At 41.4% G+C, this 25,359-nt stretch overlaps 1 protein-coding gene across 1 annotated transcript in view; it reads right to left on the bottom strand.

Moving 5' to 3' along the window:
* Positions 1-4,961: 4,961 nt before the first annotated feature.
* Positions 4,962-25,359, bottom strand: part of LOC138671561 (coiled-coil domain-containing protein 63-like) — a 44,512-nt gene continuing 24,114 nt past the window's right edge. Inside the window, exons 4-11 of the mRNA XM_069759740.1 lie at positions 22,871-22,972; positions 21,285-21,466; positions 17,604-17,788; positions 15,105-15,328; positions 14,757-14,831; positions 11,570-11,759; positions 9,840-10,034; positions 4,962-5,105 (exon numbers count right to left, since the gene is read on the bottom strand). Of these exons, the coding sequence (XP_069615841.1) occupies positions 4,978-5,105; positions 9,840-10,034; positions 11,570-11,759; positions 14,757-14,831; positions 15,105-15,328; positions 17,604-17,788; positions 21,285-21,466; positions 22,871-22,972 (1,281 nt within the window). The 3' untranslated portion in view covers positions 4,962-4,977. The remainder of the gene's footprint in view (positions 5,106-9,839; positions 10,035-11,569; positions 11,760-14,756; positions 14,832-15,104; positions 15,329-17,603; positions 17,789-21,284; positions 21,467-22,870; positions 22,973-25,359) is intronic.

The raw sequence follows: 25,359 nt of genomic DNA on the forward strand, positions 1-25,359 counted from the left end.
TTCACACACGATGAACAGAAGCTCTTCTCCTGAATTCTGACCTGTGCCAGCAAGGCAGGAGTTAAACCTTGTTACTGAAGTTACTGAGAGCTATGTCTCTCAGCTGATTTGGTTTTGGTAATCTCCGCTCCTATACAGACTCAGCTTTGTCTACAACTGTTGTCAGTGATCAGTTCTACTGCCTGGCATGGAGTGAGAAGGAGCGTGGTATTAGGAGCTTGGAGGTTTATTTACAGAGATTGGTGTCTGCTGTTTTGGTTGCATGTTATACCTGTTTTCCTTCCTAGTTTTTTCCTTCTCTTCCCTTCTCAGTGTTTCCTCTGTGGTTGTCTGAGCATTTGGTGAGTTTGAGACTTTTAGTTACCTTGTCTGTATACCCTGTTTAATTGCCGAATTTATACACTGGTGCAGTCCACCTCCCTTGGGGGGAGAGGGGGCCACTGATAGGGCCTGCACAGGAGACAGGGATAGGCTGGTGGCTCAGGCCTCCTAACCATTATAGGTACCCCTGAGATAAGGGAAAGCCAGGGCCCCATTATAGTGGCAGGGACAGGTGCGGGTCTCAGTACGCCGTCCTGCCCCTTTATCTCCGTAAACAGCATGACCGTATCACTGACCTTAAAAATTTTCTTGGTCCAGTATGGACCCCATTGCTGCTTTAGCTGGACAATTGCAGCAACTCAGTCCAGAGGTGGCTGACCTCCGCTCGGCGGTTGTACAGCGCACTCCAGTGGCCACTGCAGGGGTTGCTTCACCTCCACAAGCTTCGTTGGAGCCTAAAATTGCATTACCTGACAGGTTCTCTGGGGGGCACGACAAATTTGTTACATTCAGGGAGGCCTGTAAATTGTATTTTAGGTTGCGTCCTCCCACTTCAGAGGAGCACAGGGTTGGAATTGTAGTATCGCTCCTACAAGGTGATCCAATATGGAATGACCCTGCACTCCGCAGTCAATTTTATCAGGGCCTATCTGATAATATAAAGGATGCCTTCGCTCTACACCAACCACACTGTAGGCAGCTATGTCTCTTGCGATCCGTGTGGACCGCCGCCTGCGCCAGAGACTTAATGAGTCGCCGTTATTCAAGGGTAATTCAGATTTGGACTCACCAGAATCTGAGTCTCTAGGAGAACCTATGCAGTTGGGTGGCGCTTCTCATTCTAAAGGGGCTGCAGTAGTATGGCGTAAGGGAGGTGCATGTTTTTTTTGTGGCAGAAGGGGTCATTATGTGAATGAGTGTCCTTCTAGAAGACAACCACCGGAAAACTATTGAGCCCGGGTTGCGGGGAGGTTGGCAACTCGGGTGGATGTATTTTTCCTACCAGCCAAGATTCGTCTTGGTGAAAGTAGGCTCAATATCTCTGCCTTTCTGGACTCTGGGGCAGGGTTTAATTTAATTGATGCTGGGTTTGTTCAGGCACATGGGCTTAAAACTCAAGAGTTGTCTAGACCCATACCTATAATTCCTATTGATTCTGCACCTTTGAGCCAGGGGACTTTCACTCAGACCGTCCGTGGGGTGAGCCTACAAATATGGGCGTTGCACTCTGAGTCAATAGATTGTTATGTGTTGGGGGGTTTGCCGTCACCTGTAGTTCTCAGTTTACCATGGCTCACGTTACACAACCCGGTGTTAGACTGGCAGACTCGGGAGATTACTGGATGGAGTGAGTTTTGTCAGGAACATTGCCTGGGCACTCGGCTGGCCGGGTTGAGTTCTCAGGTTTTGCCAGAGTTCATCTCAGATTTTGAGGATGTATTCTCTGAGGATGGGAGTCAAGAGCTACCTCCACACCGTCCTTATGATTGCGCCATACATCTCATTCCTGGTGCTAAACTGCCTAAGAATAGGCTATACAACATCTCTGCCCCAGAGAGACAGACCATGAAGGACTATATCACGGAGAGTCTGGCCAAGGGTCATATCAGACCCTTGTCATCACCCGTTGCTGCCAGGTTCTTCTTTGTAAAGAAGAAGGACGGGGGTTTACGCCCATGGTTAGACTTCCGTGAATTAAACCAAATTACGGTCCGGAATTCTTTCCCGCTCCCTCTTATTCCGGACCTCTTTAATCAAATTGTGGGGGCTAAATGGCTCTCCAAATTAGATCTCAGTGGGCATATAATCTCATTCAGATGAAGGAGGGGGATGAATGAAAGACGGCGTTTAATACTCCAGAGGGACATTATGAGAACATGGTTATGCCTTTTGGGTTAAGTAATGCTCCTGTGTTTCAACACTTTGTCAATGATATACTTAGTCACCTAATAGGTAGGTTTGTGGTGGTATATCTCGATGACATCTTAATTTATTCCCCTGACCTCGAGTCCCATCAGGATCATGTACGGGACCCGTAGAAGCACCAGGAAGGCGTGAAACGGCCGTCGTCAGGCCTGCAGCACTCAGTGTTAATGTACCCCCGGCCGTGAAGACTTTTATGTGAGTCAATAAAGAAACTGCTTTGGAAGATCGGTGAGTGTAGCCCTTTTCTTACTCCTCAGCGCTGGATTTATTGTCTGTCTACAGAGGCTTAGCACCCGAGATCAGGCGACTAGACTCCGGATGCAGGTTAATGTGCTCAGCGATACTTGTGCGCGGTAGTGCGGTCACTCTCTTTTTTCTATATGTTTATAAAACTTTATGTTCCTGCTAATTTTCATCTTAGGGTCATTAATGAACATCATGATTCGGTCCTTGCTGGACACCCTGGAAGTAAAGTTACCGCGGACCTTCTCACTCGGCATTTTTGGTGGTCTGGGGTAAATCATGATGTACAGGAATATGTCGCTGCCTACTGTGTGTGTGCGCACTCCAAGACCCCTTGTACTTGCCCGTCTGGGTCTCTCCAACCTCTGGAGATTCCCAATAGACCTTGGACCCATTTGTCAATAGACTTCATCACTGACTTACCAGTTTCTGAGGGTAATACAGTTATTTTAGTCGTAGTTGACAGATTTAGCAAGATGTCACATTTTATTGCCCTTCCCGCATTACCTAATGCTAAAGGTACCGTCACACTAAGCGACGCTGCAGCGATACCGACAACGATGTCGATCGCTGCAGCGTTGCTGTTTGGTCGCTGGAGAGCTGTCACACAGATCCTGAAGTCCCCGGGTAACCAGGGTAAACATCGGGTTACTAAGCGCAGGGCCGCGCTTAGTAACCCGATGTTTACCCTGGTTACCGTTGTAAATGTAAAAAAACAAACACTACATACTTACATTCCCAGTGTCTGGTCAGGTCCCTCGCCTTCAGCTTCCCGCACTGACTGAGCGCCGGCCGTAAAGTACAGCGGTGACGTCACCGCTGTGCTTTGCTTTACGGCTGACCGGCGCTTACCAGTCAGTGCTGGAAGCTGAAGGCGAGGGACCTGACCAGACACCGGCAATGTAAGTATGTAGTGTTTGTTTTTTTACATTTACAATGGTAACCAGGGTAAACATCGGGTTACTAAGCGCGGCCCTGCGCTTAGTAACCCGATGTTTACCCTGGTTACCAGTGACGACATCGCTGAATCGGCGTCACACACGCTGATTCAGCGATGTCAGCGGGAGATCCAGCGACAAAATAAAGTGCTGGACTTTCCCCAGTGACCAACGATCTCCCAGCAGGGGCCTGATCGTTGGTCGCTGTCACACAGAACGATTTAGTTAACGATATCGTTGCTACGTCACAAAAAGCAACGATATCGTTAACAATATCGTTTAGTGTGATGGTACCTTAAGACTCTGGCACAGATCTTTATCAAGGAGGTTGTGAGATTACATGGTGCTCCTTCAGATATTGTGTCAGACCATGGGGTGAAGTTTATTTCTAAGTTTTGGAGGGCTTTTTGCAGCCGGCTGGGGATTCATTTGTCATTTTCTTTAGCTTTTCATCCTCAATCTAATGGTCAAACTGACCGTGTAAATGAAAATCTTGAAACTTATCTCAGGTGTTTCATTTCAGAAAATCAGGAGGACTGGGTTAAAGGGACTCTATCACCCCCTCCAGCCGTTAGAAACTAAAAGAACCACCTTGTGCAGCAGTAATGCTGCATTCTTTTAGTTATTGGTGCAGTCAAAGCAGAAATAAAGCGTTTTATAATTTTGCAAATATACCTGTCTTTAGTCGTGGAGGCAGGTCTTAACCGCCCTGCTGCACACGCCACACTGCCATCACTCAAGGCTTCTTCGGCGCTGGGCGTCGCCCCCTCCGCGCTGTTTTTAAATCAAATCCGGCGCCTGTGCTATTTTGTTCTGCCTGGGGCAGGCGCAGTGAGCGCTGCCCGTCTGACCTCAGATGCAGTCTCGCAGACTGCGCCTGTGCAGCCACCCAGCTTGTGAATCCCAGCCCCGCAGTGTGTTATGCATATGCGCCTTTCGAAATCAAGTCCTATTAGTTTAATTAAACACAGCTGGACTCCAATGAAGGAGTAGAACCATCTCAAGGAGGATCATAAGGAAATGGACAGCATGTGACTTAAATATGAGTGTCTGAATACTTATGACAATGTGATATTTCAGTTTTTCTTTTTTAATAAATTTGCAAAAAATTCTGAATTTCTGTTTTTTTTTCAGTCAAGATGGGGTGCAGAGTGTACATTAATGTGAAAAAAATGAACTTTTTTGAGTTCACCAAATGGCTGCAAAGAAACAAAGATTGAAAAATTTAAAGGGGTCTGAATATTTTCCGTACCCACTGTACTTCCCTAGTCTCTGTTGGTCTCTACTTCTTGGTTCCATCAGTAATGGCAGGAAATGGCAATACAATCGGTCACTGGCTAAAGTGGAAACTTACTTCAACCAGAGCTTGGTTGAGATATTTCCAGTGCGTCGAAATGGTAGAAGGAAGTAGACATTGGGATTTGAGTGCTGTGTTCCCTTTTCTGCTGCAAATAAATAGTGCCATCAATCTGCTGATGGATGCAGGACTGTTGTGAATAAAATGTAGTACTTACATTACCGACACATGAATAAAGGTATTTGATATTACTTATTTATTGCTACGCCTCTTGATGTTTCCACTTGTCATATATTTCAGGCTGTGCGTCTGTCTCTTGGTCTTTTCTCTGAATATCGCATGATTCAGAACTTTTTCCCGTAATTCATTAAATCCCAGAACTATACAAATGAAAATTTTACAAAAAAAACAATCAGTAATCTAAGTAATATCCAATGATTTCAATCCCTAATGTCTTGCTCGTTTAGACATAATTCAGAGCAGTAATCAAGCAGGTAGGTGGCATACCCAGTGAGATAGAAGTAGACTGAGACGGGTGATAGCTCCTTTGCAGCCAACCACTGAACTCATGTAGACCAGGGGTCCCCAACTCCAGTTCTCAAGGCCCACCAACAGGTCATGTTTTCAGGATTTCCTTTGCATTGCACAGGTGATGCAATTATTACCTGGGCAAGACTAAGGAAATCCTGAAAACATGACATGTTGGTGGGCCTTAAGGACTGGAGTTGGGGACCCCTGATGTAGACCAATAGTAGACAGAGTGAAGGAACTGCACAACTAAGGCACTTGGAGAAGCTTAAAATAGGATTTACGGTCAGTATCTCATATGCATTGCATATATCACGGTGAGTACTGCATTACGTTAATGTTTTGAGTGAAGACCATTCGTCAGACGTAAAAGCTATGTTCAATGCATAAAGGTCAAAGGGGTCCAGGCTGCGAGGTGGGATTCCTCCAAACAGGGACAACCAGGATCCAGCTGTATTAAGACCTATATGACTTATATGCATTGAACATAGCTTATACGTCTGATGAAGGGTCTTCACCCGAAATGTTAACGCAAAACTGTACTTACCGTGGTGTAACTAACGGATACAAAATACTGACAATAAATCCTATTTGATTGTAACCCCTGTGTCGGGAGACTGTTGCATAGAAACTGAGTCTGAGGAGGAGACAACAATATCAGAGAACATGAGGATTGTCAGCCATTACTGGAAAGAGACAGCAGTGAACCAGAAGGAAAGCATAGTGAGCAGACTGATAGTTCTGCAGCTCCATGTGAGAGGACAGTGACCATTGGAGCTACTCTACAACTACAAGCCAGCCAGGTTTTGCGGGGTTGCCCACCTCCTCCTGGCTTCCCATCAAGGAGAAGAACTCTGCCTTGCATCCCTAAGCAATTAAATCTTGAAGTTTCAGGCTGGAACCCTGTGTGACTGTAGAACTGCCACATCAAGGAGTGAGTAGCTACTGGGACTTGTGGTTCTACTGGAGAGGAGACAAGTACAGTTATGGGAAAAAGTGTTTTCCCCTTCCTGATTTCCTATTATTTTACATGTTTGTCACACTTAAATGTTTCAGATCATCAAACAAATGTAAATATTAGACAATGATAACATAAGGAAACAAAAAATGCAGTTTTTAAATGAAGGTCCTTGGATGAGTCGTCACTTCGCTCTTGGGGTAATTGTGCTTGGCTGTCCACTCCTGGGAAAGTTCACCACTGTTCTATGTTTTTGCCATTTGTGGATAATGGCCTTAGCTTTAGAAATGGCTTTATAACCTTTTCCAGACTGATAGATCTGAATTACTTTGTTTCTCATTTGTTGAATAATTTCTTTGTGTAGCAGCAAGATGTCTAGCTTTTCAGGACCCTTTGGTCTACTTCATTTTGTCAAGCAGGTCCTATTTAAGTGATTTCTTGATTGAGGTGGCAGGTGTGGCAGTATTCAGGCCTGCTTGTGGCTAAGGAATTTGAACTCAGCTTCCCAAAGATGTCATAAACCACAGTTAAAACATAAATTAAGGGAGGGGGGCAATCACTTTTTCACACAGAGCCCTGTAAGTTTGAATTTCTCTTTCCGTTAATAATAAAGACCTTCATTTAAAAACTGCATTTTGTATTTACTTGTGTTATCTTGTCTAATATTTAAAATTGTTTGGTGATCTCATGCATTTAAGTGTGACAAAAATGCAAAAGAATAGGAAATCAGAAAGGGGCAAAAACACTTTTTCACACAACTGTATTTAAGAGCTATCTATAAAAGGACAGTTCTGGGACTTGTTGTTCAACACTTGGAGATATAATAGGACCAGCTGTGGAGGGAATTTTGTTCCTATGCATTATATGCACCAACGGATTCTGCAAAAGCGCCATCACCCGCGGCAACCAGTCTCCAACATTAAACTTTGTTGTTTCCATTGCTGCAGCCATTTATAGTTTAACTAGATGGCAGCCCGATTCTAAAGAATCGGGAGTCTAGAATCCATATATACTTTATTTATTCAAATGTAAGAATAATACAATTAATAAATAATAGTAAGAAAGAACAAAAATAATAGGCAGTATATGGAGAAAACACCAAACAAAAGTTCAAAATTGGTGTGAAAATGTCACTGAACCACTTCACAACTAAATATATATAGTTTTGGTAAATGGTATTATCATTTTTTTGACGAAATTCAGCAGGAGCTTGAAGAGCAACGTCACTGGGCCCGCCTCCACGCAGTAGAAACTTGCTGTGAGGTAAAAATTCAAAAATCACACCAAAATGGCGGGCGGAGTGTGTCACAGTACGGCACGTTTCTGATTGGTCGCTCGCAGCAGGCGGCAACCAATCAGACACTGGACACTGTTGACGTCACTTATCTCCGGACATTAGCTCCGGACATTAGCTCCGGACATTAGCTCCGGACATTAGCTCCGGACATTAGCTCCGGACAAAGCCACGGAAGTTGGCACAAATTGCAGGAAGTAGTATTCTAGGCAATTATATATTAGATCAGTATCATTTAGGAGTGTGTTTGGTGCGATTTACAGGGGAAGCGTCATCCTAACATCCAGGTTAATTACAAAGCCCTATATTGTATTAGTATTTGTGGATTGTGTAATACCATTTGTTTTATAGTTACTTGCTATTCCCCTTACCATATTCACCTTTTATCCGCTGGAGGCAGGTGGAGGGGCCTTCAGCAAAGGTATCAATTTAATCTGTATTACAGCACCATTATAGCCATGTCTTTACTTTACATTACAAAATTGTGCTGACAAGTTTATTTTAAGAGTGGGGCTACATGGCGACTTTGGCAGTGACACAGGTCATACAGCCAAAGATTGCTATGTGCCGCTACTACATTGCAGGCTAATACAAGTGTATTGATTCGCATTGTGGGTACAGCAATCACAACAAGCAATCCCCACTCCTGATTTTGGCTTGCAAATACTGAGGAAAAATACTGATTGAATACTGAACATGGTCTTAAAGCGATCATTTTGCTGTTAGCTTGTAATTATTGAGTGTAAACAGCCTTTTAATCGTATTTAATTAGTCTGAGTGCCCAGGACATCTGCAGCCGTGCTGACATCAAGTGACGAAATTAAAATATTGTCCTAATAACTGGTTCAGCATCAGATACATCATAGGGATATTCCTCTGCGGGTTTATATCATGTCACTATTCTGCCAAATGCTTGCTACTATTTAGGAAGATGGAATAGTTCAAGAAGGGCCTTTAATCTTAGAAGGGCGCATTCAGATGCCCGTTTCGTTTTGGTCCGAGATTCATAAGTACTTCTCAGATGAGAAATCACATTATGTCTAGTCAGAACAATGAAAGCAATTGTTACCATCCACCTCTCGTGTCTCCACTATTTCCTCATAGATTGTGAGCTGCGGGCAGGGCCCTCACTCCTCTTGGTACCTGTTGTTTATGTGATTATTGTTATTCTGTAATGTCTTTTATTGTCTGTACAAGTCCCCTCTAAAATGTAAAGTGCTGCGGAATATGTTGGTGCTATAGAAATAAAATTATTATTATTGTTATTCTAGAAAAAAATGTTTTTCTAACTTCTTTTATCTAGCAGTCTGTGGATGGCACCAGACTTACATTGCTGATTTTATTCTGAAACTCGGATCGATATCAAACATGTCTCTGCGATTTTGCTGGCCAAAAAAAAAAATCGGGTATGTGGACAGCCCCATAGACTAAACTAGAAATGAATTTTATCCATGAAAATCACAGACAGACACCTGAATTAGCCCTAACTAAGAGACAATTCTTTGCTATGATTTGGGTTTTCCAAGCATGTTCGGGTGCTAATCGAGTGTCTTCAGCGTGCTCGAAAAATATGTTCGAGTCTCCACGGCTGCATGCCTCGTGGTTATTCGACAGCGGCAACACATGCAGGAGTTGCCTATTTATTAGGCGATCCCTGTATGTGTTGCCCGAATATGCTCATAGAACACCTTATCCGAGCACGGTCGCTCATCACAATCCAAGATACAATAATGAAATCACACTAAGCCAATCTATCTACCTCTACAAAACAATATATAACGTATGACATAAATACTTCACAGTATGTCATAATTAGGCATTGTAGATGCTTTCTCTGCCTCATTTAGGACGTCCCAGAGCCACGTGCATGGAAACACCACAGAGGCCAGATACTGGCACGACATCAATTAAAAAAAAAGTAAAAGACAGATGAAAACCACCAGAGCGGTGACGCGGAAACAACAGGCAATTAGCCATTGAATATGAATTATTTTTTAAACAATATTTTCTGGGATTTTTTTTAATGCTAAATACCTTTGTAATTTGTTTTGTGGCAGCGCTGTGTGGGAATTGAATGCTCAGCTGATCGATGGGGCTCCTCACAGAAGAACAATTTGGATTGAGTGAATAATCTGAATTTTAAATCCCTGCTTGGGCCATTCCTGATATGTGTATCCTCTCCTTGGGAGTGTCTTCAATATTTGTATATTTTTAATTGCTTTCAATTATTCTCTTGCATTGTTTCACAGACTTATAAAATGTATTCTTTATCATTCAGCCTATGCATATCAGTAAAATCCACGCATTGCTGATAATGAAATATATAAAACTTACCAGTGTCATCAGTGGCTTTGATCGTTTTTGGCATGGATGGTAAAGAAATCTTTTTGAGACCCACAATACAAGACACATTAGACGTGACCAAAGTGGCGCTAATAGTGGCAGATGAAAGACTCCCTTGAGCCGCAGCACCTAATGCAGAATAACTGTGGATCTGCATCAGTTTGTCCATTTCCGTTTCCAAAATTTCTAAGAAAAACAGAAAGATAAATTTAAGTCACATTTTTTTTTTTAAATCAAAATCGGATGTCATAAATGCAACATCCATCATGCGCCACACACTCAGTACTTGGTGAGTTTTTTTACCTCAGTATTTGTAAGACAAAACCAGGAGTGGGTGATAAATACAGAAGTGGTGACGCGTTTCTATTATACTTTTCCTCTGATTGTTCCACTCCTGGTTTTGAGTTACAAATACTGAGGTAAAATACTCACCAAATACTGAACGTGTGAATGTGGCCTTATATAGGAGTCCATGAATTTTAACCATTTAATGTGCCAGAAACATGGACATTTGGGAACAAGTTTTAGGATAGGCTCACATGAACTTATTTTCGGACTAAAGTTATTCAATGGGGCAGTACAGATGAGCGATTGTTTTCACAGACTGAATTTGCGTATGGAAAAAAATTGTAGCATGTATTAATTTCTTTCAGATTCACCCTTTCAAGTCTATGGGCGTGCAGAAAGAAACAGATGGAGACACAGCATACCATCCATTTTTTAGAGATACATTGCAATTCTTTATTATAGGAAACTGTACATAGTCCTGTAAATGTTTAATAGCTGCTGCTGTAAAAACGCATGGCACACGGATGGCAAGTTAGGAAAAAATTGTCTGAGCTTTCTCGTGTAAACCCGTTCTCAGCTTGAGGTGGCACACAGTGCTTGGTACCTTTGTGTAGCAGGCATCCGAGGTGCATGTGACAAATGTTTCCTATGTAGCAATGGCTTTCCGATGCATCACTATGAAACAGTTAGTAATGGCTTGATTACTTTTAATGGCCACATGGTTTCTGCAAATCCATGCGAACATAAACAATATGCAATTAAAGGGAATCTGTCAGTAGGTTTTTGCTACCTCATCTGAGAGCAGCGTAATGTAGGCAAAGAGAAGCTGAATCCAACGATGTATCACTGAGATTACTAGGTGCAGCAGTTCTGATACAATCAGAGCTTTTAGATTTAGAATGAAGCAGAGCTGAGAAAGCGAATCCCGCCCACACCAGTCTCTCTCTATAGAGAGTGAGCTGCTTATCACAGGGGAAGGGGGTGTGGTCAGACTAATGTAGTCCAGCAATATTAATCTTGTATTGATAAATGTTTCACAGTTAGTAAACTACAGCACGCACTTTGACAAGTGAAACATCCCTGAACTCTTGGCTTCAGCCTCTATCTCCTACTGGCTTCAGATTACATAGCCAAAAACCTGCTGACAGATTCTTTTTAACTTCTAATGATGCAGCAGAAAGCCAATGCGATACTGAGGAAGCAGCTTTTCAGGGGCCCAAGAGGTAAGGTGGGCCCACTTCTACCTCCAAGGTGGGTGGAATTGTGCATATGATGAGCTGTTGGACTGCAGAGGGCCCATATATTGTTGCAGTCGGGTCTCCTGTTTGCATCTGATTCTGCTATAATATGGGACAAATGATTCAGCAAATCCTTCATAACGTCTCACTTTCTTCAGTAAGGGATATGTCAATCGTATATTACACAATACTCACTGAAATACTGTAATTTCTCCTGACATGTGGATTTCTCAAACCCGAGCTTCTTCTTCATTGGTGATGTGTCACAACCCAGATTCTTCACCAAATCCTCAGCGGCCGATGTTATTAGTAAAAGTTCTGTACTCATGTCCCTGCATTTAAATTTATATTTATCTGTTGTTTCAGAAATGTTCTGCAATTTTTCCTGCAAGAATTTCACAAAAGGAGAAGAGATCGGAGTCGGTTTATCAATAAATATGAACTTCCTAACATAAGTCACAAATCCCTGGATTTTAGAACAGCATTATTATTATTATTATTATTTATTTATATAGCACCATTGATTCCATGGTGCTGTACATGAACAGTTTTTCACATATTGTCATTGTCTGAACCACTCCCAGGAATGAAAGCAGGATTGTGGTTTGTTAAGACTGTTGAGAATTTTTTTTATCTTGAGTTGATATATTTTTACTTCCATGTATACAAAAATAATAATAATAATAATAATAATAAATAATAATAATACGAAAAGGTAAAGGCATCAGATATAAATCGATAATGAAGAGGATTTAGATGCTAATTAATACATGTACATCTATAATATTAATATTTCTAAATGAAAATATCATTATCATCATGCAAAAAAGGGAACATACAAAGGAAGCATCTGTCAGCACAAAATGACTGTTCAAACCAAGCACCAATGATTATTGCAACATTGTGATTTCATTATAATACATGGATTTTTGGGTGATTTGGAATCCAGTAATCCGTTACTCGATGATTTTATGTCCATTGACCAGTGATAAGGTACAGTACTTTGTTCTCAACAAATCAGTAAAGATTTTAAACTTGAATCTGATGAGCGATTTAATGGTTATGTGTGTGTTGTATACATTAGTATAACTGACCATGGGGCAAACTACTCATACAAAATATGGTAACAGATACCACATACAGTGGGTACGGAAAGTATTCAGACCCCTTTCAAATTTTTCACTTTTTGTTTCATTGCAGCCATTTGGTAAATTCAAAAAAGTTCATTTTTTCTCATTAATGTACACTCTGCACCCCATCTTGACTGAAAAAAACAGAAATGTAGTAATTTTTGCAAATTTAATAAAAAACAAAAACTGAAATATCACATGGTCATAAGTATTCAGACCCTTTGCTCAGTATTGAGGGGAAGCCCCTTTTGAGCTAGTACAGCCACGAGTCTTCTTGGGAATGATGCAACAAGTTTTTCACACCTAGATTTGGGGATCCTCTGCCATTCTTCCTTGCAGATCCTCTCCAGTTCCGTCAGGTTGGATGGTGAATGTTGGTGGACAGCCATTTTCAGGTCTCTCCAGAGATGCTCAATTGGGTTTAGGTCAGAGCTCTGGCTGGGCCGGTCAAGAATGGTCACAGAGTTGTTCTGAGCCACTCCTTTGTTATTTTAGCTGTGTTTTTAGGGTCATTGTCTTGTTGGAAGGTGAACCTTCCACCAAGTCTGAGGTCCAGAGCACTCTGGAAGAGGTTTTCATCCAGGATATCTCTGTACTTGGCCGCATTCATGTTTCCTTCAATGGTAACCAGTCGTCCTGTCCCTGCAGCTGAAAAACACCCACATAGCATGATGCGGCCACCTCCATGTTTCACTGTTGGGATTGTATTTGGCAGGTGATGAGCAGTGCCTGGTTTTCTCCACACATATCGCTTAGAATTATCACCAAAAAGGTCTATCTTCAACTCATCAGACCAGAGCATCTTATTTCTCATAGTCTGGGAGTCCTTCAGGTGTTTTTTTTAGCAAACTCTATGCGGGCTTTCATATGTCTCGCACTAAGGAGAGGTTTCCGTCAGGCCACTCTGCCATAAAGGCCTTACTTGTGGAGGGCTGCAGTGATAGTTGACTTTGTGGAACTTTCTTCCATCTCCCTACTGCATCTCTGGAGCTCAGCCACAGTGATCTTGGGGTTCTTCTTTACGTCTCTCACCAAGGTCTTCTCCTATGATTGCTCAGACTGGCTGGACAGCCAGGTCTAGGAAGACGTCTGGTGGTCCCAAACTTCTTTCATTTAAGAATTATGGAGGCCACTGCGCTCTTAGAAACCTTGAGTACTGCAGAAATTGTGTTGTAACCTTGGCCAGATCTGTGCCTTGCCACAATTCTGTCTCTGAGCTCCTTGGCCAGTTCCTTTTGACCTCATGATTCTCATTTGGTCTGAAATGCACTGTGAGGTCTTCTATAGACAGATGTGTGCCTTTACAAATCAAGTCCTATCAGTTTAATTAAACACAGCTGGAGTCCAATGAAGGAGTAGAACCATCTCAAGGAGGATCACAAAGAAATGGACAGCATGTGACTTAAATATGAGTGTCTGAGCAAAGGGTCTGAATACTTATGACCATGTGATATATCAGTTTTTCTTTTTTAGTAAATTTGCAAAAATTTCTACATTTCTGTTTTTTTCAGTCAATATGGGGTGCAGAGTGTACAGTAATGAGAAAAAAATAACTTCTTTGAATTTATCAAAATGGCTGCAATGAAACAAAAAGTGAAAAATGTAAGGGAGTCTGAATAATTTCCGTACCCACATGCTGCTCTAGAACTATATATAATCCGAGAGCAGCATGATGTAGAGACATAGAGACTAATTCCAGTGAAGCATCACTCACTAGACTGCTTGGTGCAGTTTTCATAGCATCCATGTTTTATCTGCTGTAGACGCAGCAGTGGTCAGAGTAGTGAGCTCTGTATCACCCCGCCCACACACCTGATTGGCAGATCCCTATGTATACTGTACATTGTCAGCAAGCTGCCAATCAGTGGTGGGGGCGGGTTTACACAGATTAGCCTGACTGGCTTGCACATGACAACTAGTCTTCTAATGATAATCTCCTGATAAAATACTGATTGTATTGAAACTAGAGCACACAGCTGACACATCACTCAAATCAGGGTCTCAGACCCCACATCTTGATGCTCTCAGATTCAATAGAAAAAAAACTTCTGACATATTCCCTCAGCCCAGAAAAAGGTGCCAGATTCAATTTCTATTAGTAGAAATTGAAGTTGTTCCTTCTGAAAAAACAAAGCATGATACAATCATATATTGAAATATCGGCATATCCATACCATTCCGTACTTACACTGAGCAGTCTAGCAGTTGGAGGGAAGAGACCCCAATAATCCTCCATAAAAACAATCTCTTACCTCTAATTCCTTCTGCCTGACGAGTTGCTCATTCAATAGGTTTTTGTTGCAAGATTCCAAATGTAAAATTTCATCCTAGTTTAACAATAAAAAGAAGAAGAATGAGTAGATATTCACACAATGGCGGAAGAGTCCTAGAATATTAGAGTTGGAAGGGACCTCCAGGGTCATCGAGTCCAACCCCTGCTCAACGCAGGGTTAATTAAAGCATCTCAGACAGATGTCTGTCCAGCCTCTGTTTGAAGACTTCCATTGAAGGAGAACTCACCATCTCTCGGGCTAGCCAGTGCCACTCATTGATCACATTCATACATAAAAACAAAGTAAAAAGCCTCAGACAACTCTCACCTCAGAAGATTTGATGTCTTGTACAATATCTTCCAACTCATTATTCACTTTGTTGACATATGTAAAAAGTGAGTAAATTTTCATGTTGTTCAACATATATTGTTTTGCCATCTTGTCGAGGTCTACATCCTGTTGTCCATATATCTGTTTTAACCTCTCACAGATGGAGTTGTAGTTGTCAATGATTCCCTGGTTGTGCTTTTTCATTTCTTTAAGTCTTTTTTCTACAAAAAAGATGAACTATATATAAATGAACCGAGACCTAGCCTTGTATTGGCCTGTTGATCATTTTCAGTATTTTTCTCAATATTTTTCCAGGCCTGTATGGGATCTATACTTGTAGAGTCGAGTTACATGATCTATCAGAGGGGCACAACAGCTAATATTTTATGTACTCTTTGTTCGGCTGGTACTATAAAAGTAACAGCAGCATCAGTTGTCCCATAATTACAGTACAATTTATCACCTATTTTGTTGCTTTATGAGACTGACAGAGATAGCCAAGTACTGCACATGACCCTGTGGGCAGATGATAATTATTGGTTTTGAGACAACTTTTTAGAGGTTGTTCTTTTGGAATATAAAAATGTAAGTAACCAAAGAAGATTTCATTATAAATATATTCCTAAATACTTTTAATTAGCAAATCACACTCATTTTGTCTACAGAGATGAAGCTATAGAATTAAAATGGACGCTGTTTTGTTATAATGAAAAAAAGTGGACCAAGAATGTTATAAGAAACTTAGCATGTGCTATAGGAAATTACATCAACTCCACTCATGTGTAGCAAGATGTTCTCCTAGTGGATATTCTAATCTAATAATGAAGACAGCAGGAGTACTGAGGTAAGACGAGACTGCTCACACTGCTGTCAACCCTGTCTGATCTAATATTGGAGATACTAGGAGTACTGAGGTAAGACGAGGCTGCTCACACTGCTGTCAACCCTGTCTGATCTAATATTGGAGATACTAGGAGTACTGAGGTAAGACGAGGCTGTTCACAATGCTGTCCACCCTGTCTGATCTAATATTGGAGATACTAGGAGTACTGAGGTAAGACGAGACTGCTCACACTGCTGTCAACCCTGTCTGATCTAATATTGGAGATACTAGGAGTACTGAGGTAAGACGAGGCTGTTCACAATGCTGTCAACCCTGTCTGATCTAATATTGGAGATACTAGGAGTACTGAGGTAAGATGAGGCTGCTCACAATGCTGTCAACCCTGTCTGATATAATATTTGAGATACTAGGAGTACTGAGGTAAGACGAGGCTGCTCACACTGCTGTCAACCCTGTCTGATCTAATATTGGAGATACTAGGAGTACTGAGGTAAGACGAGGCTGTTCACAATGCTGTCAACCCTGTCTGATCTAATATTGGAGATACTAGGAGTACTGAGGTAAGACGAGGCTGCTCACAATGCAGTCAATCCTGTCTGATCTAATATTGGAGATACTAGGAGTACTGAGGTAAGACGAGGCTGTTCACAATGCTGTCAACCCTGTCTGATCTAATATTGGAGATACTAGGAGTACTGAGGTAAGATGAGGCTGCTCACACTGCTGTCAACCCTGTCTGATCTAATATTGGAGATACTAGGAGTACTGAGGTAAGACGAGGCTGTTCACAATGCTGTCAACCCTGTCTGATCTAATATTGGAGATACTAGGAGTACTGAGGTAAGACGAGGCTGCTCACACTGCTGTCAACCCTGTCTGATCTAATATTGGAAATACTAGGAGTACTGAGGTAAGATGAGGCTGTTCACAATGCTGTCAACCCTGTCTGTCTAATCTAATACTGAAGATACTAGTAGTACTGAGGTTAGACAAGGCTGCCCACACTGCTGTCCACCATGTATATCTGATCTAATACTGGAGATACTAGGAGTAATGAGGTAAGAAGAGGCTACTCACACTGCTGTCATCCCTGTCTGATCTAATATTGGAGATACTAGGAGTACTGAGGTAAGACGAGGCTGCTCACACTGCTCTGCACCATGTCTGTCTAATCTAATACTGAAAATACTAGTAGTACTGAGGTTAGACAAAGCTGCCCACACTGCTGTCCACCATGTATATCTGATCTAATACTGGAGATACTAGAAGTAATGAAGTAATGAGGTAAGAAGAGGCTACTCACACTGCTGTCCACCCTGTCTTTCTGATCTAATAGTGGAGATACCAGTATGCTGATGTAAGAAGAGGCTGATCACACTGCTATCCACCTGTTTATCTCATCTAATATTGGATATAACAAGGATACTGAGGTATGAAAAGGCAGCTCACAGTGTTGCACACCCTGTCAGTCTCATCTAATATTGGATAGCACCAGGGATGCTGAGGTAAGAAGAGACTGCTCACACTGATGTACACTGTGTCTCTCTCATCTAAAACTGGAGATCATCAGGGATGCTGAAGTATGAAGAAGCTGCTCACACTGCTGTACATATAAATTAATCAAACATATGATGGAGTATGCCTAACTATACCTTGTCTCTTTTTTTGCAGCTCCCTTTCCTTTGTAAAGAAATCAAACAATTTTGTTTCGTTAAATTGCTGTTGCTTGTTCAGATGGTCAAGATATCTGCTAAGTTCTTCAATCTTTATATCATATTTTTTAAACTCTTTTTCTGCTACGTCTTTAACGGTCAGGACTTCTGTCTGGATATCACTTCTATAAGATTATGACATAACACATTAATTTGATAATTTAGTCCCCTATTGAAGCATTAAAGTAAACAAGTGCTATGATTATAGTGATGGTGAAGTTCAGAAATACATAGTTGAAAGGGGATCAAGATTACTAGTGCTGTTCACCTGGAAAAAATCCCAGACTTGGTGGATAGCTTTTCTGTTCTCAAGGGTTTTGCACAGTAGTGCACACTCCAGGTTCAGGGCTTCATGACCATGGAGTCTGTGCTGGTCTGCAACACCCATGGGCACAGAAATGCTACCCACGGAGTCTGGACTATTTTTCAAGGCTATCAGTGCAAGTAATCTCATTGCCCTTTCCACTATTCATTCGATTATTCATCAGATCAACATGGACAAATTCAAATTAGACCCAGAGCAGCGGTCCCCATACTGTGCAAGGCCCCCTTTATATGTCTACTTAAAAAAACATGAGACAATCCGCTTTTAGGCTGGTTTCACACTTGCGTTTCAAAACGCATGCGTTTAAAAAAAAACGCATGGTGAAAAAAAGCATGTAAACGCGTGCAAACGCTGCGTTTTTTTGACGCATGCGTTTTTGCATGTGATGAAAAAAACGCAGCGTTTTGACGCGTTTACATGCGTTTTTTCATGCGATTGTGTTTTTAAACGCATGCTGAGAAATGTGTGACAGCTGCCAATCATCAAAATAAAGTAAAAAAGCCACTATAAACAGAAATAGTTAGGGATAGGGATCATAACTCTAACCCTAACTGGATCCTAACCCTACCCCTACCCCTAAAGGGATCCTAACCCTAACCCTAAAGGGATTAGGGTTAGGGTTAGGATCTCTTTAGGGTTAGGGGTAGGGTTAGGATCCCTTTAGGGTTAGGGTTAGGATCCCTTTAGGGTTAGGGATAGGGTTAGGATCCCTTTAGGGTTAGGGTTAGGATCCCTTTAGGGTTAGGATCCCTTTAGGGTTAGGGTTAGGATCCCTTTATCACCTTTATGGTGGGGGGTGGCATATCAGTGTGTTTTCTGTTTTTTTTAAAGCAAACAAACGCATGTGCTTAAAAACGCATGCGTTTCCATTGACTCCAATGTATTTTTTGACACAAAAAACGCATGAAAACGCATGCGTTTTTATGTGTCCAAAAAACGCCTCTCAAAAATACTACAAGTTGCATTTCTGAAAAAGAACGCATGCAGCAAAAAAACGCATGCGTTTCAAAACGCGACCAAACGCGTACAACAAAAAACGCATGCGTTTTCAATGTTAAATATAGGAAAAAAACGCATGCAGACAAAAACGCAAGTGTGAAACCACCCTTACTTTCCGGGTGTTTTTTTGTTGGCCATCCATGAGTACTTGTGTACCATCTGTGTGCTGTCCATATGCCAGCTGTGTGACACGTACCGGAATAAAATGCATTCAAGGAATTCTTCTGTTTTATGTATTAAAGATACAAAGGTAATATATAGATACTAGATAGATAAATAGATAATCAGATAGACAAATAGATTGATAGAAAAAATATATAGATATCCATCAGATATAGAATATCACAATCCCACGACACATTATCAAATTGCACCCTTTAGTGCTTTGCATGTGGAGTTCATCGTACAGTTTTGTATTAACCTAATAAATAAATAAAACAACGTGGGATCCCCCCATTTTTGGTAACCAGCAAATGTAAAGCAGACAGCAGAGAGCTGATATTATCAAGCTGGGAAGGTCCAGAGTTATTGGTCCCTCCTCAGTCTAAAAAAATACCAGTCACAGCTGCCCCAGAAGTTGAGCATCACATGAGATGCCCCATTTGTGGTGGTTCGCCTTGGCTCTTCCCGATGTCCTGGTGCATTCATCGGGGTAATGGTGCTTGGGGTGGATGTCAGCTGAGAATTTTCCAAAAACACAGCTGACATCAAAAGATGGTGCTGGTAATGGAGAGGTTTCTATCATACAACCCCATTACTGACCCAGGAAAAACGGAAACACAAACAAAAAATTCTTTATTAAAATAAACACCAGACATTTTCCCTGGTTCACCACTTTAGTAAAAAAAAAGTTCCCACCCAGGTGCGACGTCCAAGCGAATCCAACGAAGTCCAGTGAATCCTCCATACAAACCTATGAAGCCTCGTTCTGACGCTCTCAGGCTTCCCTTCTCTGAACTATGTCGGGTTCGGTAGACTATGTCGCACCTGCGTGGGATTTTTTTTAAGTTTAATAAAGTGGTGAACCAGGGAAAGTGTCAGAGTGTTTATTTAAATAAAGTATTTATTTTTTGTGTTTCCTGTTTTTCCTGGGTTAGTAATGGGGGGTGTCTGATAGACAACTCTCCATTACTAACACCAGGGCTTGATGTCAGCTGTGTTTTTGGACAATTCACAGCTGACATCAACCCCAACCTGATTGCCACTGCTTCAGAGAATCAGGAAGAGCCAAGACTAAGGCGAAGCACCAAAATTGGAGTATCTCATGTGAGGCACCACTTATGGGGTGGATGCGGGCCGGTATTTTTAGGCTGGGAAGGGATCAAGAACCATGGACCTCCCCAGCCTGAAAATATCAGCTCAAAGCTGTTTGCTTTACCTTTGCTGAATACAAAAAATGGGGACGACCCCGAGTGTTTTTTTTCCATTTATTTATTTATTAGGTTAATGCAAAGCTGTACAATCAACACTACATGCAAGGCACTAAAGGGTGCAATCTTATAATGTGTCATGGGGTTGTGAAATTATATATATGACGGATATCTCTTATCTTTGCACATCTTTAGCCCATAAAAATCAGTAATTTCTATTCCTCATTCTATTCCGGTACCTGTCACATGGACCCATAGACTTTTATTGGCCTTTGTCATCTGAGCAGCCAGTACAAAATGGACGTCTGCATGTGCATAACACGGACATGAGCAGCCACATAGGTTATAATGGGTACATGTGGATACGTGTCTTCAGTTTGTGTGAAAATGTGAAGGGGGCCTTAGAGATACTCCAGCTCAGGGTAACTCTTATAAAGACAGTGGGACGAATAACATTTTTTTTTTAAGATCCTACACATGAGCGCATGTTGTGTGCCTTTTGTCTTTTCTATTTTCTCATAGAACTATAAGTCCAATAGTTGTATTTTTATTAAATGTACTATATTGTGTGACTTTAGAGTGCAAGGACCATGCACTCATGAGCTGCCAGGTAGAAATGAAATGTGGGACCAATCATAGAGTCTTCCATCATGGGAGCTATGAGACACCAGGCCGCCCGCCCTGCTGGTGCATTGTCGCTTTGATGGTGGTTAGCGCACAACGTCGCTCCTTTAAGGTAATAAGACTTAGTACCCATTGAGAGGTTCACCATGACGTGGCAGTGGGCTTCATACAGTCTGATCTGAATGTTAAAGTAAGAACCTCATGTTCAGTTATATATATTTTTGCCTAGCGGCATTAGATCAATGTGTGACTTTGTGGAGGTGATGTCCATGCTCTTCTTTTTAGCAGATAGAGGTCACTTACTTTTCATTATGCATGGATGTGATTCTCTCCTGCATTTTCTCGGTGAGGGCCTTCTGATGGGTAATCTTCTGGTGCATTTTATCAATCAGGTTCTGATATTTTGTTTTCTTGAAGCGCAGATGGTTAATATTCTCCTTTAGGTTCTCATTTTCAGTTTTGATCACATTAAAATTTTGAGTAACCTATGTTAAGATACATCACAATATTCTACTTGAGTGTTCCACACTTTATCAATAACCAAATGTTTGGTCTGAAAAGTAAGGATTTTCTTATATATCGTTGAGTTTGCTGGCCTTAAACTCTATCCACATTTCCTAATTTGCTTCTGTTAGAGGAGCTTTCCAGATACATTGTATACATTATACCTCTGACAAAAACCTCAAACATATGGCATATATTGCAATACATAAGCCTTTAGCTCCCATTGTATAAAATGTATACTGTGCAGTGTCCATTTTTCTGCCAGGCTCCTATATGTGGGATAGCGGAATCTGGTACCCTTTTCCGTATGGACTTCTAATGTGGCTTCATAGCACTAATGTTAACATAGATTTAACAATTAATACATACCACTGGGTGACATGGAGAAAAATGGCCACAGCACATACAACATATGTCATAAATGCAACTTCTTTACTGAGGAGATACTGGATGGCCTGACACCAATGGACAGCACCAGAATAAATATCACCCAGTCGCAGAGCTTCAACTCAGGGTTGACTAATGTCACGGTGTTATCAGCCCCACTAATTTCCGTTCCCCAGGAACCATCTCAGCAGGAACTAAACCATAACTCAATAATGAAGGATCAACATATCTCCGATGTAACTCTATCTCCATTAACCAATGCAATCCCTGACCTCTTCAGCTCCAGCTGCTATGACATGATATTAAATAACCAAAGACCATCACATCTACTGCCAGAAATGTCATACTAACACAAGAAAAGTGGCATAACATAAGGACTGAGGGTTGACTGGTCCTGGATCCACAAGGTAAGATGATGATCCACAGCTCCTTTTCTTTCTAAGGTACCTGAGATATCCCCACCCCCTTTCACATAACATCCTATCCATTCCTAAACAGAATCCCATCCCATGCAACCTAAACTCAACCCCCACGCTCACTAACTTTATTTTGTGGACATGCAAAATAGCTATTAATCCTATCTAGAGCTTAGTATATCTAGTCTACATTAAACATTATATTGCAGGGGTTCACTCTCTCTGGTAGGCATTAACCATTAGGCGTTAGGTAGCGTTCACACAGACAATGCAGTTTTGGTCTCTCTCTGCTACAGTTCGCATTTCGGCTTATCACTCACCAGCAGCACACTCGACTCTTCTTCATCGAGCAGACCGAGATTCCCTCAGGAGACTGACGCTCCATGAAGCTACTTCCTGGTTTTTAGCAAAACCCTGCAGGCGCATCTAATCAAGACACTGCAGAGCTGTGATTTAACCCTGTCCTTCCCAGCTATGCTACATATACACAAGGGTTGTAGAGGTTATGGGATTGCCCGAAAGCCTTTGGTGTAGGCAGATGAGACCATAGGAGTACAGTGTAAGAAGACAAGGGATACATACATGTTGCAGTTCATTTTCCAGGTGCGCAATACGTCCTTGTGAGATTTTAGCGTTGGATATTGCATTTTTTTGTTGTACAATCTCTTCTTCTTTTTCTTTTATCTGTAATAATTTATCGTAATTTAGCGTTAACCTGTCAAATTTGGCCTGTGGATAGTTGATTGTTAAATAAAAGGTGGCACGTGCCAGAAACATTTGCCAAAGCAATGTGTGTTCATTGGGGAAAGTGGGCGCATTCTCTTTTATATTAATGTGCCCTCTCCTCCCACCGTTCATGTAAAGCTCATTGTAGCCTCCCCTCCATCCATCATACCCTTATTGTGGCAATGTTTCATTGTCCATTATCTGCCCCTAAAAACTCCCTTCCCACAGAATATGGGCACATTGACACATGGCGAACGCAGCCTTCAAACGACTGCTGATCGGATAAAGCAGGCCAATTGGTCGTTCAGCAGCCTGTTTAGACAGGCCGACCACACTTCTACGTAAACAGAACAATCGCTAATTCGATCGTTCGGTGTACATATAGAATAACCTCATTATAAAAGTAGCACATGTCCTGTTTGCACAGCATGGTATGAAAACAATGATTTTACAGTTTACCTAAAAAGCATCTTAAATAACAAACAAGTGTTTTGCTCATTCGTTGGGTGATCAGCAGCCTGTTTAGGTGGGCCAATAATCCGGTGCACTAGTTATACGATCATTGGCCTGCTTCAAAACAGTGTTTTGTTTGCTTGTAATGTGTTGTGTATCTATGTATGGTGTGTACAGAGTATTTTGTATGTGCTATGTGCATGGTGAGTGTGAGAAAACACCAGGAAAACAAATCAGAAGCGTATATGCAAAGATGGACAGTGTATAGGAAGGTGTGCACTGCTGAGTGTATACAGTGGCATGTAAAAGTTTGTACACCCCTGGTCAAAATTAACGTTATTGTGAACAGCTAAGCAAGTTGAAGATGAAATGATCTCTAAAAGGCCTAAAGTTAAAGATGACCCATTGTCTTTGTATTTCAGGCAAATATATATATACCAGGCCTCACCCGAGAATGAGAGAGGACAATTGGGGGGTGAGAAGGAAGTATACATATATACACACACACACATTTTTCCATATTTTACATTTTAAGATTACAAAATGGAAAAATGGGCCTGTGCAAAAGTTTGGGCACCATGCATGGTTAGTACCTAGTAGCACCCCCTTTTGCAAGTATCACAGCTTGTAAACACATTTTGTAGCCATCCAAGAGTATTTCAATTCTTGTTTGAGGAATTTTCATCCATTCTTCCTTGGAAAATTGTTACAATTCAGTGAGATTCCTGGGTGGTCTTGTGTGCACTGCTATTTTGAGGTCTAGCCACAAATTTGTAGTGAAGTTCAGATCAGGGGACTATGAGGGCCATTGCAAAACTGTCAGCTTGCGCCTTTTGAGGTCATCTATTGTGACTTTTGAAGAAGTCATCCTCTTTTCAACTTCAGTTGAAATATTGTTTTCCTGAAATTCTGTGCCTTTTTTTTTCTCCACATGTACCTTTGATCATTTTGGCTAAAGAGTTCTACTTTAACCTCTTCGGTCCACAGGATGTTCTTTTGCATACTTCTAGTGAAGACGCTGGAGAGCTTTTCTTCTGATGACTCTTCCATGAAGGCTATATTTGTTCAGGTGTGTCTGAAAGGTACAATGTACCACAACACCAGGTTCTGATAAATATTTCAAAGGTCTTTTGCAGTCAAACAGGGGATCTGATTTACCTGGTTTGATTTTGCTTGGTTTTCCAGACCTTATCTTGACCTCCACTGTTCTTCTTAACTGCCATTTCTTAATAACATTTTCAACTGAGGAAAGGACAACTTGAAAACACTTTGCTATCTTCTTATAGCCTTTTCCTGCTTTGTGGACCTCAACTATTTTTCATTTTCAGTGTACTAGGCAGCTGCTTAGAAGAACCCATGGCTGCTGTTTTTGGTGCAAGGTTAGAAGAGGCTGGGTTATTATAAAGATGGGAAAATTGAATCACCTGGCCTTTCCTAACGATGATAGCCATAACCCTAACAGGCTAATTAAGGTCTGAAATCTTGGTCAAAGTTATCTGAGCACACAAATCTCCAAGCGTGACCAAACTTTTGCATCGGCCCATTTTCCTTTTAGTAATTTTAAAATGCAAAAAATGACAGTATATATACATATATTGCCTAAAATACAAAGGAATTGTGTGATCTTTAACTTTAGGCCTGTTAGAGATCATGTCATCTTCTTCAGTTTGCTTAACTGTTCATAATAACAGTAAATTTGACCAGGGGTGCCCAAACTTTTACATGCCACTGTATATGTGCACAGTTTCAAACTTTTTACATCATTTTAGGCACACATTGACTTTCATAGAAAATGGTTATTGTTATGGGATGTGGTCAATCTATGTACAGCTTGTTATTGGGTGAGGTTTGTTGAGGGATGGTTTACCATACAGGGTTTGTGAAATCTGTAG

Source organism: Ranitomeya imitator, chromosome 3 (assembly GCF_032444005.1).
Source record: "Ranitomeya imitator isolate aRanImi1 chromosome 3, aRanImi1.pri, whole genome shotgun sequence".
In the NCBI taxonomy this organism is placed as follows: domain Eukaryota; kingdom Metazoa; phylum Chordata; class Amphibia; order Anura; family Dendrobatidae; genus Ranitomeya; species Ranitomeya imitator.